This window comes from Triplophysa rosa, linkage group LG15, assembly GCF_024868665.1.
Source record: "Triplophysa rosa linkage group LG15, Trosa_1v2, whole genome shotgun sequence".
Taxonomy (NCBI): Eukaryota; Metazoa; Chordata; class Actinopteri; order Cypriniformes; family Nemacheilidae; genus Triplophysa; species Triplophysa rosa.
In genome coordinates, this window is record NC_079904.1 from 7920687 (window position 1) to 7936415 (window position 15729).

The 15729-nt window shown below is 38.8% G+C and overlaps 1 protein-coding gene across 1 annotated transcript; it reads right to left on the reverse strand.

Annotated features, from left to right (window-relative positions):
- Positions 1-204: 204 nt before the first annotated feature.
- Positions 205-15198, reverse strand: snx3 (sorting nexin 3). Its single transcript, XM_057352854.1, has 4 exons — positions 14987-15198; positions 2688-2783; positions 2346-2470; positions 205-1001 (listed from the first exon to the last, which is right to left on the reverse strand). The coding sequence occupies exons 1-4, from the start codon at positions 15146-15148 to the stop codon at positions 896-898; spliced, it is 489 nt and encodes a 162-aa protein (XP_057208837.1). The 5' UTR covers positions 15149-15198; the 3' UTR covers positions 205-895.
- Between the last annotated feature and the right edge of the window lie 531 nt (positions 15199-15729).

Genomic DNA, 15729 nt, shown 5'->3' on the forward strand with positions numbered 1-15729 from the left:
AGTCAAGGACAAAACCAAGTTTACTGACCACTAATCTGAATATTGGAAGGAAAGTATAAAAAAGCATCAATTGACTGCTTCTAGATTATCTTCAACTTTTTGTGTTTCTTTGTTAGTTGCGTGCTATTCAAAGGAATACAGCCTAAATCTCGCCTCAAAAGATGTGCAGAGATTGTTTTCAATAACATATCATACATACAGTAATTACATGTGTGTTTGATCTGTTTTATTGGAAAATTCTCATAAACAAAACAAATGGCACAGCAGTATACAAATCTGAAAACATGCATTGAAGACAGCACTCCCAATGTAAAAACAGACTTCGCTGCAGCTAACTGGGATACATAGCGCACAATTAACCACCAAATATCAGGTTCCCGATGAAGTGCTTGAGCTGCTGCATGTGTTTTTAAAAGCGACACAAGTGGGTAGTAGCAATAACACAGGAAAGTCAGTGATATAGTACTTGCATAACTGTCATTATTTGTGTTATTTGGTGTGTCCGTATATCCTGACCTACTAATATCAAAGTTAGTGGTGGTCTTAGACAGAGCTATCATAAATAACTGATCACACAACAAGAACATAATTTGATCCGACCAAAAGTGGTAATGAGTAATTCAATATTTGATTTTAAAAAGACTATCAATCCATTTATGAGGGAGGACAGATCAAAAACAAGTGCTTTAGAGAGAAGCGAAGGGACACGATGACTAATTCAAGAATAATTTGATGTCACATTTGTCTTCTTGTTGTTCACTATCTGTTTGCACGAGGTAAGTGTTTCTGGATGCCCTACGGTTCATGCTAAGATCCTGTTTGAGTTTTGAATGAATCAAACCTGTCTTATTGCTTGTGGGCCTTTTTTTTTTAACCGTGTGGACTCCAGACTGGTTCAGGCTTGTCTAACTTTGGAAGGGGTGTAGTTTTTATCCACAAATTCATCCTGCAGGAACATGTGCAGACAGCGCTCATTCTGGGCCAGTGGATGACCGGCCACTCTGAGGAAAAATACAAAATAACACATAAGCGGATGATCAACGATATTATGCAAGTACACACAGTGTACATGTGGAGAGGAGGCGGCGTCTCTTGACCCCAATCAAGATGACCCCACGATATTCAGGAAATCATTCTTTGTCAGATCATAAATCATCCAGTGTGTAGTTCAAAGTGATAACAATATATAGATTTGCTTATGCATATTCATAAGAACAGCAAAATGACCTTTCAAAGATATTTAAATTCATTCTATTACCATTCAGTCCAACTTATTGCTGTAGAGAAAAGATTAAAAACTCTCCCACCTCTAAAATTACACAGCACACGACGTTGCAAGTCAAGATGACGGACAATCAATTTTACATATAGGACAGGCAACTTAGACACATGCTGTCCAGATCAGCTCAAACGCTGTCTGGAAATATTATGGAGCGAGGGTACGCGCCCTCCTTCAGGTGCTATTAGAACTGAACAATGACATTTAATTCAGGAATTTTTGCTGAAAGAAAAAAATCCCATCTTAATTACCTCCATATCCTTTCTTTCTTCAAACCTAATTTACAGCTGTTCGTCTCGTATTAAAATTCAAACAGGTAGAGCTGGCACATTTGCACATGAAACAAAGATAATGGCAAAGTCTGCAATCAAAGCAAATAATTACAATCGAACTGTAACTTTTATTGTCTCAGCCGGCGGGGGAACGGCACCTCGGATCAAAAATAAGCAGGAGTGCACACAACATCTTGTAGGGAAAAGGTATGCACGCCTGTAATTTCGCTCGCAATTATCATAAATTACACATCAAAAATAAAACAAATGTAAAAAGTAAAGCTGGTGCACTTGCGGCCTCTCATCAGTTTCGATCATTCTGTAGGTAATTATGAGAGAAGGGAAAAAGTGTGGGGAAAGATATCAGATGACACAAAGGCTGACAAGTGTCTGTTTTTCTCTTTCGCTGAAGTACCTTAACCTAAAAACTCCAAATGAACAGACAGGAAAACTATTGTACTTCGTACTGTGAAAACAGATTCACTTTATAAAAACAGTTCAGGGGTGCTAAAAGGGGTAGAGATACCGCTACCTGTAAGAGACTATGTAAATATCCGGACATCTTGGTTGGTTGTTTATTTATTATTTACATGATCATTGATACATATGTATTGGGTTTGAAATTGTCTCATTTTCATTACAGAAGCAAACCTGATGAAGATCACAAATATTTGTCTTATTTTTAGTGAATACTGCGATGTTAACCTCTATGCAGGTATTCTTCGTAATCAGACTAGCTGGTGAAGATAAATATCTCAGGCAAGGTGAGATGCAAGTTGTTTAGAAGGTCTTACTTGTTGAGGAACTGTTCTAGGCCGTGCCGCCGTTCCTCGATGAACGAGTCGTCAAATATACCATCGTCCCCACGAAACGGGAGCTGCCTAAACAGAGCCTTTCCAGGAAGTGGAGGAACTACAACCTGTTTGAAACACAATCAAAACGCAATCCATCTCTTCCAATCCCTTCAAACGTCATTACCTGATCTGCAGAATTAGATGAAATAGACCCTTACAGCATCTTGAACTATGTCCTGCATTTTACTTCAAAACACTATAGTTGCAACTGTGTCCCTGTGCAAAACCAATCGCCAAAACCCACACTGTGATTTTTACAACCATCATTCTCTGCTCCTTCACCTTGCTCTCCCTCTCCAGCTCGCCTCTCAGCCACTCAAAGTCACTGTATCTCCTCCGCACGCGTGACTCCTTCAGCTTGAAGATGGGGAGGTTGGTCTGAGGAGAAAGAGAAAAGAGAGGTGAACAGGTGATCTTGCCATGTCGACCATCGCGGATCAAAAGTAAGTTACTTACTGCTTACTGAACACCATGCTATCACATAAATACTGTACAGCATCAATGTTTAAATAATGTTGTACTAAAAAAATATGTAATTAATAAAAAAGTGATCCACGGTTCATTTAACATCAGAGACAGTAAAAGATGGTCACTGGTAAGGAAGATGTTCATTGAAAAAGGAACAGCCTGATGACATCATTGGAAGAGACGCTGAAGAGGCAAAAGGCAGAAAAAGTAACAAACCCACAGAAAAGCATAAAAGTCCAGATCAATGCACCTACAAAAGCGCAGCTGCTCAACGCAGACTCATAAAAGAGACGACGGCATGAAAAGATGGAAGAGACAGTAAGTTAAACGAATAAATGAATGTGTGCTTTGGGGAAAAAGTCTAATGTGGCCCTAATTGGAGAGGAGTTGAAATGTTCATCGATCTGCAGTTAGCCCCAGCCACTTCTTTTTCTTTCCCGATCGCTCAGTCTCGAATCCCCTCAGCTGCTTTGAGTCAGGCTTTAGCCTTGAGAGCCCCCCTTCAAAACCCGTAGATCTGTCCTCATAATGAGGAACACTGATGAAATCAAATTGATAATCCAGCTTTGCCATTTTGTCTATTTATCTTATCTACCTTTTCTTCCATTTGCATTAAAGGAATGATTCACACAAAAATGAACATTTTCATTATTTACTCGCCGTGATGTCCTTTCATGACTTCGGAACACAAAACAATATTAAAAGATACCCGGTTGGGTGGAACAAAACAATCAAATCAAACCGATTTAATATTGGGTTGTTTTTCAATCAAAAAGTGAGGCATAATGTATTGCCACTGCACTGAATCCACCCAATAACAGTGCTTTAAAAGATCTCTTTCTTATGAAGTACAAAGAGAGCCAAACAAATTTGTAACAACATATGGAAAATCTCTACGAAATATATACATCAACCACTTGTAGAGGCAAATTTGTCTAATTTCGAATTTACCATTACTCCAAATTCCATGACCTCCAATCCCATTTTTTTTAACCCCGATCTAGACCCTCCCCCAAACCACGCAGTCATTTGAGATGGGGATTAACACAACGGCTATGAGAGCAGGGTAACTGCAGTGCTGTGGAAGCGTTTAGCAACAACCGCGCCAAGGTGCCTGCTAATACTGTGTGAATGGCTGAACCACTGGGTTTGGGTTCCACTAAGTAAGGAGGTCTAAAGAAGTTAATCCCCATGTCAAATGATCCCAGTTACAGGTAATTTAATACACACACTCTTGACAATAATGTCATGGTTTCGGGACTATTATGCGGTGTGCAGTCACACCGAAGGAAGAGTTAGTTAGTTATTGAACAGGATTAGTTGTTGGGTCAAAGCCCATTAATCTTAAAAACTGCTTAACACACACACACACACAAAGAAATAATAAAGAAATTTACTTCAGGGCTTCAGTCTTAACAAGGGGGTGGAGTGAAAAAAAAAAAAAAAATCAAATAGGTTAGTTATATCCTCCCCTTTTTCTTCAAGTCAACAAATTCATCAGTCTTAAGATAGGTAGTCCAACAACACAACTGTTGAGTTTAGTCAGTGTGGCCCTATACCAAGCTCATGTACTCGTACTCGTAATGACACACCGATACCAAAGACCGATACCTCAAGTGACATACATAGAGGCCTATGATTTCCGCAATGCGCAAAACGCGGATGGAATCGAGGAATCCAAACATTTCCTAACAATAAATTAGCGCTGAACAGCTAACATAACAGTTAACGAAATATTCAGATACTGTTTATATGTATTCTGCTTGTTTTGCGTTACCGTGTGTGAAAGAGTGGTGCGGTTGCGTGTACTGAACGAATTGTGCTTGTGGAGCTTTCAGCGCCAGCGTTTCACTGCACGAGGACACGAACACATACACAAACACCATTTGCGGCGATCCGTCATAATAAAAGTCTGGTTTAATTACATTTACATTTAGTCATTTAGCAGACGCTTTTATCCAAAGCGACTTACAGATGAGGGAAACAATGGAAGCAATTGGAACAACATAAGGACAACAAAACGCATAAGTGCAAAAAGAAAATTGGTCTCATATAGCCTATCACAGTATACAGAGCTAAGTTTTTTTTTTTTTTGAAGAGTAGTAAAGAGATAGAAGTCAGAGCTGATCAGTCAGGTGTTGACGGAAGAGATGTGTTTTCAGACAGTTTTTAAAGATAGCTACAGAATCTGCTGATCTTGTAGCAGCGGGCAGATCATTCCATAAATGTGGAACCGATCCCGAGAAGGTACGTGAGAGAGATCTTTTACCTTTTTGGGATGGCACCACAAGATGTCGTTCGTTTGCAGAGCATAGGGATCTGGCGGGTATATACACGTCTGCATTAGCGAGTGAAGGTAAGGGGGTGCCAAATTAGTGGTGGTCTTGTAGGCCAGGAGCAGAGTCTTGAATTTGATTCGGCCGACTATAGGGAGCCAATGTAACTTAGTGAAGAGAGGAGTGACGTGCGCTCTCTTTGGTTCATTGAAGATCACTCTTGCCGCCGCATTCTGAATCATTTGTAGAGGTTTGGTTGTGCAAGCTGGAAGTCCAGTCAGTAGCGCATTGCAGTAGTCCAGTCTGGACAGAACAAGAGCCTGGACTAGGACTTGCGTAGCATGCTGGGATAGGAAAGGTCTAATTTTCCTGATATTGTAGAGGATGAATCTACAGGACCGGGTGGTGCTGGCAACATGATCAGTAAACCTAAGCTGATCGTTGATCACCACTCCCAGGTTTCTTGCCGTTCTGGAAGATGTAATGGTTGATGAGCCCAGTTAAACAAACTTAAACAAACGCTCTTTGCGGCGTCTTGTCAAAATAAAAGTTCGGTTGACTTGAACAAGTTATAATACACTCACATTTTACCACACCACCCCCCTTAAATTTTTTATAATCCGACCACAGAGTATATTGTTTACTTTAGTAAACTGAAGTAAATGTGCTAGTAAAATTGTGCTGCTTATCATAAAAAATAGAACTTAATTAAAAAATAGTACTTAAATTTAAGTAGACCTAAAAACAAAAGAAAAAAGAAAATGTACCAGTAAGATACTGGTTTATTAGAATTATTGTACATTATACAGGCATCGGTTATAGGTATCGGTATCGGTATCGGCGAGTACCAGAAAAAATATCGGTACTCGTACTTGGTCTTTAAAAAATGGTATCGGTGCATCCCTAAAGAGCTTTTTAAAGCAATGTAGGGAGCATAACTATATAAGCCAATGTTAAAATTGTACATTAAGACAGTATAGGAACATAGTCATACATAGTCACACAGTCACTTATGTGTTCTTAGGAATCCAACAATATAACATATTTTGTTTCGGAACAAGACACTTTTCTAAAGAAAGTGGAAGTGGTCCTTGTGTGTATATAAGTTACCACTACCAAGTTAGTATCTTATGGTTGGTTTCTAGAGCATTGTGGATGCTAGGGGGGCTGCTATGTGGTTGCTGGAGCGAAAAGTAAAACGAATCGAAAAATGTGCCTTAAAATGTGGTCACTAAGAACAGTAATAAAACACCATAGTGAACAATCTGCAAATCTAAGGTATCAGTCATGTGACTCATGTCCGTGGCACAAACGTTGTGGGACAGGTTATGGACCGTGTATATCCTTTAGCTTACCTTAATCCTACTAAGGATGCTTGCAAGCACCAACAAAATGGTGCAACAGAGATTTTTGTGTGTGTGCGTGCAATGAAGGCAGAGGGGTACGTCACTTGGTATAATGCTGAAGATGTGAACTCAGGAGTTTGACTGTCCTCCCCGCACTACTAATAATCTCAATCAAACCTGAGACAAGCAAACAAAACAGCCCAACAAAAGCCCTGATTACCGTGGCAACCAAAGTTAACCACACAGACGGAAGCCTTACACATCAAACACTCAACACAATGAGCAGATGAAAACAGCCCAATTCATTAAGACGGCAGACTCGTGCTGCAGCTAAGACGGAGCTTTTCAAGAGGTCCATCAATACCTGTGTGCCTGTATACCTGATATGAGAGGAGAATGGTATGACATGATTAAACCAGCGAGTAATGAGACTCAATGTCAGACAAGACGATGAAATGCTTAGAGACTCTGTGATAGTCGCCTATGTTCTATTGGAAGGTTTATATGTTAAAGGTCCAATGTGTAATATTTTGGAGGATCTATTATACTTGGAGGATCTATTATAATATACGTAACTATATCTTCAGTTGAGTATAAAGACCTTACATAATGTAGCGTTATGTTTTTTATTACCTTAGAATGAGTTTCATACACCATGGGTCCCCTTACATGGTATTCACCATGTTGTTTCTACAGTAGCCCTAAGCGGACAAACTGCTCTACCGAGCGCGTTTCGTAAATATGTTATCTTCTTCGCCAAAGAAGAGAAAAGGTGACGACATTTTAGTCCTGTTTCAGCCTCCGTAGTGCTTCGAAAGGGAGGGGTGGAGTGAGCCGTTGATTGCAATTCGCAACCTCACCACTAGATTGCGCTAAATTTGATACACTGGACCTTTAATAAAATAAGCTGTGTCAGATGTTTTGATGATGCATATTCTCTTATTATTTAAAGTTAGCTACAAAGAGGACCTGCTCATAGCTCATTTTTTATTATTATTAAGCATAATGCCACTATAAATTAACAAACAATAAAAGTTACTTCAAGTTATTCTTCAAGTTCTGTTCAGCTTCTATTCCAACATTTCTCATTTCGACAATTTATATATTATATTTCTCATATAATGAGAGTCTTACAGTTACCCCACACTGACTTTGAGCCCTACTAAATAATTTTTTTCATTTTTTTTAAATGATTTAATTTTTAATCATTAATAAAAAATGTTCAAGGCATGTTTTTGAACAATTCAATTGGTCAGATGAGTGTGACATCATTGATGCATTAACAAGTTTTTCCTGTTCAAACTGGAAGATATGTCTAAAGTAAAATATAGGCCTTGAAGTCTCTTGAAGTCTAAGAGAAACGTCAATAATAATAAAAAAAATGTTCAAATCAAAGCAAAAACACCTAGACAGAACGGGACAGGATGAGTGAGAGGGATAGAGAGACAGAGAGAGACCAGGTCCATTTTATGTACATCACCCAAAAATAGCCAATTGTGTGAAAGGTGCACTAAAAGCACTTTTTCTTTCAGTCACTCCTCCTCGCTGTTAAAAGCTTCCACATGGCTTATGCCGATACGAGGAGATGGCAGAAACCTGGTCTCTCTTCTCTTTTTCAGCTACACGTGTGTGCTGGGGACAATGGTGCATCCTCATTAGGAAGAGAAAGAGGGCAGTGCAAAAACAGCCGAGAGAGGTCACCTCACCCAGCGTAAGGGCCCTGCATCGCCTATGCATTAGCTTTTAGCGAGTCGGATCAAGTCAAGTTTAAGAGCGAGCATTTCATCTCTCCGCTCTGCTCTCTCTTTTTCAAAATAAAAGTAGCAGAAATGGAAGCACAATGCCATCTCATCACATCATAGCTCCAAAGAGAAGGGGACTGTAGGACAATGAGAGCGATAGCCCCCCCCCCCACATACATTCTACTCACAAGTCTCTCACACACATACACAAGCACAAACATACCCACCCGACACCCCCGCTCTGGCAAAAAGCTGCCCCTGTCTTTGTTCCCACAGCATCAACTCCCACTTTTGATACTGTCATCTCAAGTAGGATATGGTAGCCTTGATACAATATGCTGCCCATTACCATTAAAATAGTTGTCGAAGAGGATGCTGTAGACTTTGGATTACACTTGACTGGGACTGACAACCAGGCAGGCAAGCCATTTTTATTAATGGCAAGAAGAGAGAGGGGTTTTGGAAATGGAAAAGAGAATGAAAGCAGGATGAAGAGGAGGAGGTGAAGAGTGGAGAAAGGGAGTGAGAGATGGGTATGGAATGAAAGGGGGACCGACGACCTGTAAACAACGCAGAATCCCAAAGTCTTTTTATTAGAGTCAACAGACCAATGTCACTCGGCTTGGAACATACGTTATGCTAAAAACAAGTGGGCCACAAAAAAGATATGATGTTGTGCAGAGAACATCACAAAGCGGATATTATGTTAAACTAAAGTGACTAAAGTCACTAAAAACGAAAACCGTTCAGGTGATCCACCCGCATCATTACATAATTTAATTACCAAATATATACAAATGCAAAAATATCCATCACTGCAAATATACATTACATACCATTAAAGTTTAATATGCTTAACTTTCAACATAAACAAGTACACAGAACAGCAAACTCAATGCGTCACACACACAATAAAATTGTCAGGGAAAAATGTGTCACAGTATGAAGTAGAAGATCAAAAGTTTAAAGCAGCTTTCTTCAAATAATGCACTGTTTCTGTTATCACTAGAGCATCAAAATCTGATGATTTCATGAGAAAACAAAGACACCTGAGAAACATCTTAAAGTGCCATAAGAATAAACCTATGTTGTATTATTGAATTTAAACCTGCCACTCAAATGAGAGAATAACCAACTACAATCCAGCTGTAAACTTCACTAGCCAAATCTGAGGATCAAATGTGCCCATCCTGAGATGAGACCAGAAGAGCAAATGATGGGGGATGGGCACTTTTTGTGCCATCCAGTCAGGGGGTGGGTTTGGCAGGGGGTTAAAAATGAGGTTTGCACCCCCTAGTCATTCTCATGTTCCCCTCTCAATGAAGGGATTAGGAGCTTCTCGCTTTTTCTCCAAGATGCACATAAATCCACACAAATATGGCTTGGCTTCTTTCTCTCACACACTGTGCCAGGATCATCTATGGGATGCGGGATATGACGATGGAAGGGATAATAGACGATTGGTCGCAGAGCGAAGGAGAGAAAGTGTGTGCGGATGCAAAAGTGTAAAGAAAGACGGTGCCCTTGGCAAACAAAACCATGTAATCAACATCGGCACTGTTACTATGACAAATACAAACAGAATCTCTTTATCTCTATGTATTGTTGAAATTGGGCTACTTCAAACGCAAATCAAAAGTTGACAGCTTCTGTTTTTCTCTTCGTCTTTAAGGCTGGAGCGAGAGAGTGATAGCGTGAGAGGGATGTGCGGGGTGTTCCCTTATGCAAAGCAGGGTCACCACCGACTCGGAGACACACAATAATACTGATTACACGCATATGCTAATTATTATACGCTAATCAAGTACAGTAGCTTTAGATTTGGACTAATGGCAGGCGGTGGTTGGCTGTGTAGGTAGGGGAACGCTAAAAATACTATAGGAAAGCTGGGAAGACAGTGGCCTATTAGCAGACACAACGGCACCTGTCAAAACTCATCAGTTGTGGAAAATGACTGCTTAGGACAGCGAGGGGATGCGGCGTTGTCTTATCTTCGCATCCGCCTCCTTTATACGAATACTTGGCATTTAAAAGTATAGCATGTCACGGGAGAATCTGGGCTTTTTAGGAAAAGTAATTGAGATGGGAAAAGTTCTGTTAACAATACCCAACAAAAATAGAAGTAATTAAGCTTGAATATGTGCATTTCGGAAGATAAGAGAACTTCAAAAAGTACTGTTATAAATGTGGCCATAACATAGAATGACTGGAGCCATTAAAATGTATTTCTTGCAATGTTGCAAAGCTGAGCAACATGCAGCTATGCACCTTGTTTGAGGGGATAGCTCACCCAAAAATGAGAATTCTGTCATCATTTACTCAAAGATGCGTGTCTTTCTTCCTTTGAACACAAAAGAAGATATTTTGAAGAATGTTGGTAACTGAACAAAAGCAATACCCATTGACTTGCATTGGTTTTGTGTTCATACAATAGAAGTGAATGTGTACCGCCACTGTTCGTTTACCAATATTCTTCAAAATATCTTCGTTTGTATATATATATATATATAATATACACAAATATTATTTTTCTTAAAATACATGGATATTAAATATTTATGTTTATATACAATATAAATTATATATAAATATAAGAATGTATATATATGTGTAAATATTTCTTAAATATATACATGTATGTGTATGTATTTATATATTCATAATTATTATATACAGTACACACACATATTTTATGTAAACAAAAACTTTTATTTTGCAAACGATTAGTCACGATTAATCGTGTGACAGCCCTGAATTAGACATGGGCTCAAATACATTTGCAGCCTTTTGGCTACCATACCAGAACTTTAACCACTAAGACCACCACTTGAGAACCAACCCTTATTAAATACCACCCATAACGCCAAGATCGACTGTTTTTTTGTTAGTTAAGCACTCAGGACAATTAATATGGAAGTATACGTCTTTGAAGCAAAAAAGCATCTTGAATTACCACTAATGTAAAAAAAAATCTGTTGCAGTACCAGTGCTTGCATTTTTAGAGTCTGCAATTCAATATTGTTGGATAATTAACCTGTGAATATTTCAAATTGAAACATTTCACACACAATTTCACCTTTTTAAAAATTCAATAATCAAAATTCACCTCTTAAATTTTATTAAAAAATTTCAACTTGTTTTAAAATACAGCCTTTAATATTCAACAGACAATTTTCAGTCCATATTATTTTGGTTTAAATTTTGGCTTCCACAAATTCAGTGGTTCAAATTCGGCAAATTCCGGGAATCCCAGGAGAAGCAATAGAGCGCCAAATGCATGATCTCTTCCTGCTGCCTGACCACTTCACCAGCAGGTGGTGCAAGTCGTTTCTGACTAAGACCAAAGCAAGAAATGCCGATACTTTATATGCTGGTCGCACAGTCCACTCATCTGCAAATTAAGTGAATATATTTGTTTTCATTGATATCTTATGAATCATCAACATTTTCAGAACGTTTACTGACGCTTGCATTGCAGTCCGCACAGACAGACACTGTAGGCCTATTATGCTCAGACTTTGACTGCCCTCCTCCTGGTCAGGCTTGAAGGAATTTTTCTATTTCTCTAGAAAGTTATTTTTCTATTCAGCACCTAATATTCACATAAATCATGTGCATCATTAGCATTTAGAGGACATTTATTGTGTTTAAAGCGGTTGACAGCCGCTCTGATTTTAAAGAGTACATAACATGAGATCATGAAAATTACTTAGTGTGTGATGTTGCCGTGTTTGAAAGTAAGCAGTCTGCCAAGTTTTTTAATCCGAAGGTGAATGAATAACAAAGTTATTGGCTTGGAAAATAGGGAGTCAACTCTGAATCACGCAAACGAGTCGTCCTTAGTCCGAGTCGCGAACCGCGGTTTTACATCACTACATATAATCCCTGACTGCGTTTTGCTAGGACTGCCCGCGAAAACTTCACTCTTCTCCCCCAAACACTGTAGCTCGTGAGCCTCATTCGCTGTAGACCAATCACAGCAGACTAGACCATCTGACCAATATCTACAAACTTTTTAAAAATTTTCCTCACATGACGAACAACGTTCGTTGTTTTTTAATTTTGTTAAAGGGGTCATATGACACGGCTAAAACGAATATTATGGTTTGTTTTAGATGTAATGTAATGTGTATACAGGATTTCAGGTTCAAAAACACTGTATTTTCCACATACTTTTTGTTGCATGTTTGTATCTCCTCTTTGCCCCGCCTCTCTGAAACGCGCAGATTTTTACAAAACTCATCACTCTGAAAAGCGAGGTGTGCTATGATTGGCCAGTTAACCAGTGCGTAGTGATTGGTCGAATACTGCAAGCATTCACGGAAATGTAACGCCTCTTACCATATTCGGAACATCATGTTCGCACGCAATTCTCCTGACAGGTGATCAAATGTCATCGGTACTTCCTTATATCAATTCGAGCCCGAATCTGATACGGAAAATGAAGATGATCAAGCCGATACATCAACTTTGCCAGCGCGACATGAGCACGATGTAAAGGATTGGTAAGGTTTTATTAAAAAAATATTATGTTAAATAGTTAAAAACTATAGCTAACTGTTTTACCTTTTATATACGACGTTATAAAGACTATAAACAAACAACCATATACATCATACAGAGTTTGTGTGAGATAGAAACAAGCTCGCATTACAGCAGGGAATGGTAACATAATTAATAATGCGAGCACTTTGGCCCTTCTTGATCAACCAGTGTTAAGCCACGTCTCGACACGACTCAACAAAGACAATAAACCCCATTATAAACATGACATTTGTTGCCTCTAGTTGGAACATAATTACTGATTATTAGGACTTATGTTGTCCTTTTTCATGTTGCACGCATGTCTGCATTTGCAGATCACAAACACACGACAAACTCAACTCGCGTTACACCGTAACGAAGTCTTTTACAATGAAAATATACTTACAGGCTGCGAAACTGAAGCGTCAGCAAAGTTGTAATGGTTGGAACGGCCCCATTTTTTAACCAAAGCTTTCGCGCATAGCCGGTCTTAATCTCTCTCCCACGTTCGTGATGCAATCATCGGAGAAATGCGCTGCACAAACTTGAACATTTGGATTGTACTTTTCTGTAACAGTGTTGTAAATAAAATGTAACCATTTGTTTTTAGTTGTCACATCTTTTGGCAGGGCAAACAAAGACTCTTTCTTTTCGCAACGAAACACACAGCGTGTCCGCGACATGGCTGTGGCGGTGACGATACAATGAGATTTACAAGTACGCCCACCTCACTTGCATTTAGATTTGGGCGGTCTTAAGTCAAATCATGTTACGAAGTGACATACATTCGTCGGGGTGTGGTTACACGAGGCGTTTCAGGCAGGTCTGGGTTCGCATTCGCTTTTAGATAGAATGCATCTTTTGTTCCGACACTTTAATTTGAGCAATTTTACGTGTCTAATACATGCATGGGTAACTTATAACACACCAAAGACACAAAAAAACACGTATTTCCGCCATATGACCCCTTTAATACGAGACTTAAACTGATCTTTTAGCCACGCGCAATCCTTGTGCTATAGCAGGTCAGATAAAATAGACCAGATACAAATAGACAGTGCTTTCTTTAGAACCCGACTAGAACCGAAACGTAGTGTAGCCTACAGCCTGCTGCCAAGTAAGATACCTCACAGCGTTATGGATCTAACAGATGGTTTTCTAAGCGTCAAAAAACTTTTGTTGCATTCTGTGTGCATTTTCCAATAATGTGCCTCACACGAACATGCGTGTATGACAACATGCCAAAGTTCTTAGTGAGTTAGCTGAAATATTGAAACGCTAAAATATCAATCGCTCACTGTATTAACCTAATTATGTCTTATAAAGATTGGCATAGCAAATTTCTTTACCTTACCACAAGATTGATTTAATTGTGTCTTTTCGGGGCAATTCGCTAAAAGCACATTTATTTTAAATTACCCGAGACCCGATGCCCACTGGATTATTACAAATAATGGCGAAAGTAATGTTTGCAAATGTAAACTGATATTGCATACTGACACAGTACAGCAAAACTTGTAAGGTATAAATAATTGGCTTTAAACCATTTTTGGGGCAAAAAAAACGAATGCACCCAAGACTTTTGCACATAACTGTATATGGAAATATTAAAACAAAAGGCTACAGTAAGTGAAGATGATGAAGAGTATAGTACTTCATTCTTATTACTTCTTTCCCATTCTTTACCGTTATTATCTTTGCCGCGCACAAGGGGTGTGGTCAAAGTACTAAGTGAAAACTACAAGAATTCAATTTTGTTGTCTTTGTTGTGCTCTTGTTACAAAGTTATGCTTTCCTACCAAACTGGGATCTCCACTTCACAACATAAAGTAGCTGTCCATTTAACGTTACACGTTCAGACTTACAAGGTCTTGAGACATGTGTCAAATACGACTACATACTGCAAACCTGCTGACAATACTTGGCTATCCTAAATAACAAACCACAACCAAAACAAAGATGAAAATGCAGCAGCTATGTTGCCAAACAAGTTACCCACTTCTACAAACTTACACATGGAAAGACGGATGAACTTGTGCTAGGACGTAACATTGTGTTACTATGACATAATCTTGACTGCTTTTTTAATAATATTATTTTCCAATCGTCATAATCAATGTTGTTAGTTCTTCTCACCGTAATACAAGTTTTTAAGACAGATTACTGTGGCAAAATAAAGATGTCAAGGGTCTGATAGTCTGATCAGGCCAGCATTCTCTGCTCACCTTCAGTCTGATCTCATATGTCGTAAACCTGTTCCGACCAACGCCAACCGTTTCGGGGTTGGACACTTCAATCTCTAGAAAGTTACTCGGAGGCCCGTAAGCATCGCTTAGGTTTTGTGGTTTGGTATACAGCCTTCTCGTGTCTGCTATGGCATCAGCCATCGCTCCCCTTAACAGATTTAGGCAAACAGGCGACTATCGATTGTACTTCCGATCAGCTGAGGACCAGCTGACATGTGACATACATACAAGGTCACGTGCCAGTTTCCTGATATGCTATTGGACGATTGCTGCCAAAGCAAGAAAGGGCACTTTTGGTGTGTATTGATAATATAAAATTGATAAATGAAAAATTCTTTAAAAAACTGATATTACCTGAGACTGTTTAGTTATTTTATTTGTTTTTGTTTTTTGTATTGTTTATTATTTTTTGCTCAACTATTACTATTATGTAATGCATTATTTTTCAATATATGATCCTGCCATACAAATAAGCTTTTATTTTGATGTTTTGGGTGTAACTTGACTTTGTTTGCATTACTATTTAAGTAAAATAAAATGTATGTTAGGGTGACTCAAACCAATTAATTTAACAAATATAATATACAATAGACAAAATATGAATGACAGTAGTAAAAGAAACAAACAAACAAAAAATAATCTATAAATGTAATGCATTAATCAGTGATCTCATGCCACTTGCATGACTTCAAAGTGTCTTCGAACAAAGATGAATAAAGTTA

What these genes read in the sequence shown, in the direction of transcription:
- snx3 (XM_057352854.1), bottom strand. Translation starts at nt 15,148, where the DNA reads ATGGCTGATGCCATAGCAGACACGAGAAGGCTGTATACCAAACCACAA. An exon ending in CATATGAGATCAGACTGAAG is followed by an intron (nt 2,784 to 14,986) that starts GTGAGCAGAGAA and finishes CTTTCTCCTCAG; the next exon opens with ACCAACCTCCCCATCTTCAA. An exon ending in AGCTGGAGAGGGAGAGCAAG is followed by an intron (nt 2,471 to 2,687) that starts GTGAAGGAGCAG and finishes TGTTTCAAACAG; the next exon opens with GTTGTAGTTCCTCCACTTCC.